General features: G+C 36.9%; 1 protein-coding gene across 1 annotated transcript; it reads left to right on the top strand.

Annotated features, from left to right (window-relative positions):
- Window positions 1-1,572: 1,572 nt before the first annotated feature.
- On the top strand, window positions 1,573-2,154 carry HELRODRAFT_74988 (hypothetical protein; the record flags this gene model as incomplete). The annotated part of the gene is made up of 1 exon (XM_009015238.1): window positions 1,573-2,154. One exon carries the CDS (start codon window positions 1,573-1,575, stop codon window positions 2,152-2,154), a length of 582 nt encoding a protein of 193 aa, XP_009013486.1.

Raw genomic sequence — 2,154 nt, 5'->3', positions numbered from 1 at the left:
TGTTTTTGATGGTAATGCTAGCAAACTGTTATCAACTTTCTTGCTTATTGTCGTCATTATTATCTTCTTAATCATCATCAATGTCATCATCATCATCATCATCATCGTCATCATCATCCTCATCGTCTTCTTCATCATCATCCTCATCGTCCCAACTTCCTCATTCAAAGACCAATAAATTTTTGACCGTAGTCGTTCTCATACCACTATCACCGTTATCATAACACCAACAATTACTTAGACAGCCATAACAGCGGCAAATATTTTGGCGGATTTCAGCGTTAATAATTCATCACCACATCATCATCGTTTGTATCATCACCTTACCTATCACCTACCACCACCTAATCCATCTTCTCATCATCATTAATTATCACTATCGTCATCATCTTCATCGTCATCCCCCTCCTCCTCCTCCTCCTCATCCTCATCATCACGATATAGCATTCACCTGTTTATATTGTCCCTCTCGGGAAACATTCCAGCAAAATCTAAATAAGTTTTATCCTACCCTTGCGCGCGCCCGCACAAACACACACACACACGAATACACACACACACTTATTCATACAGACATACAAATATACACACATACACAAATTACACATATAAATATACACACATGCATACACATATGCGCACATACATACACATATATAAACAAATATATAGACATACACTTAAATACACAAATACATACCCATGTAAACACATATAATAGCTCACATACATACACGAACACACAAAAGTCTGCAAGAACTATTTCGAAGCCCTGGTAGAAGATAATGTGACCACTAAATTATAATAAAAGTCATTCTAACGATAAATAATAAAATTTTATTTTTAATTAAATTAATTTCAGTGCTAAATGCGCTTTAGAGGTACGTTAAAAATTTTCATCAATCGAAGGTTATATTCTTATTTTTTGTCACTTTTCACAAATATTAATTTAAAGAGCTCCTTTTTGAGGCACATTCGGAAGTCCATGCCAAATGACCTTCTTGCCCCTACATCTTCAAAAGTTTGTACTATACACAAATACAAAGTTTTTTTATGAATATTCGATTATTTTGAATTATTTTGCGATTGGTAATTTTGATTTTGTTGTAACAAAAAAACAGGGCATGTTATGATTCAAAAAGCGGTGTGAGAATTCGCTTCGTTTTAAGAAGAGATGTACCTGTCAACAATAAAATTATAAATGTTAGAAAATGTTTGGAAACCGACAATTGTAAAAATTAACTTTGCAACTCAAAGTTCTTTATTCAAAGACTCCAAAACAAAGAACTGCAAAAAAAGAATACATCAACAACTATTGGATTCTAACACATAGATCTACAAAGTAAGAATAATTAAACAAAGTTTATCACCAGCTAGTTAAAACAAAGTTTAATTATCTTCCGTTTACAATCTCCTCTTTATCTTGAATCATATAAATAAGCGAGATGAATTCTCTTCTCGACAATATCCGAGTCAAATATTTTAAAATAAATCTTATTTTTGACGAAAGGTAGAAGAGTTTGAGTTATAAAACGAAAATTTTTCAACAGTTTAAAATTCGTAATCGCAGAAATGGTGAAGGAAAAGTTGAATTCGACTAGAATATACGACGAGAATGGTTATCGTTTGAGAGCGGCATGCATTTGCGTGAAGGATGAGACGGAGCAAGAAATATTGTTGATATCGACCAAGCGGAACAGTGATCGTTGGATAGTTCCAGGTGGGGGCATGGAACCTCTAGAAGATGCATCTATTGCTGCAGCTAGGGAGGCCTACGAAGAAGCCGGCGTGAAAGGGATGGTCAGTCGATGTCTGGGAGTTTTCGAGAATTCTCATAGCAAGACTAAAACATCTGTGTATCTGCTCGTTGTTGATCAACTTTGCGATGAGTGGGATGAGAAAAGTCTTGGTCGCAAGAGGCAGTGGTTTTCAGTCCCAGACGCCCGTCTCCAATTGGGAATGTACCGACCAGAACATGGCGTCTACCTCGAAATGTTGGATAGCCACGGCAGCAAACAGAACATCCCTACTTCTCCTGATGTCACGCACGTTTCTGTTAAGCGCTTTTGCTTGCCTCCTATCGCTGTGCCTGTCGTCAGTGGTGGTGTCAGTCCCCAGAAGAATGGGATTGGGGCCAATCCAGTGAAGGTGTAA

This window comes from Helobdella robusta (assembly GCF_000326865.2).
Source record: "Helobdella robusta unplaced genomic scaffold HELROscaffold_15, whole genome shotgun sequence".
In the NCBI taxonomy this organism is placed as follows: Eukaryota; Metazoa; Annelida; class Clitellata; order Rhynchobdellida; family Glossiphoniidae; genus Helobdella; species Helobdella robusta.
This window is presented reverse-complemented; position numbering and strand designations above follow the sequence as displayed.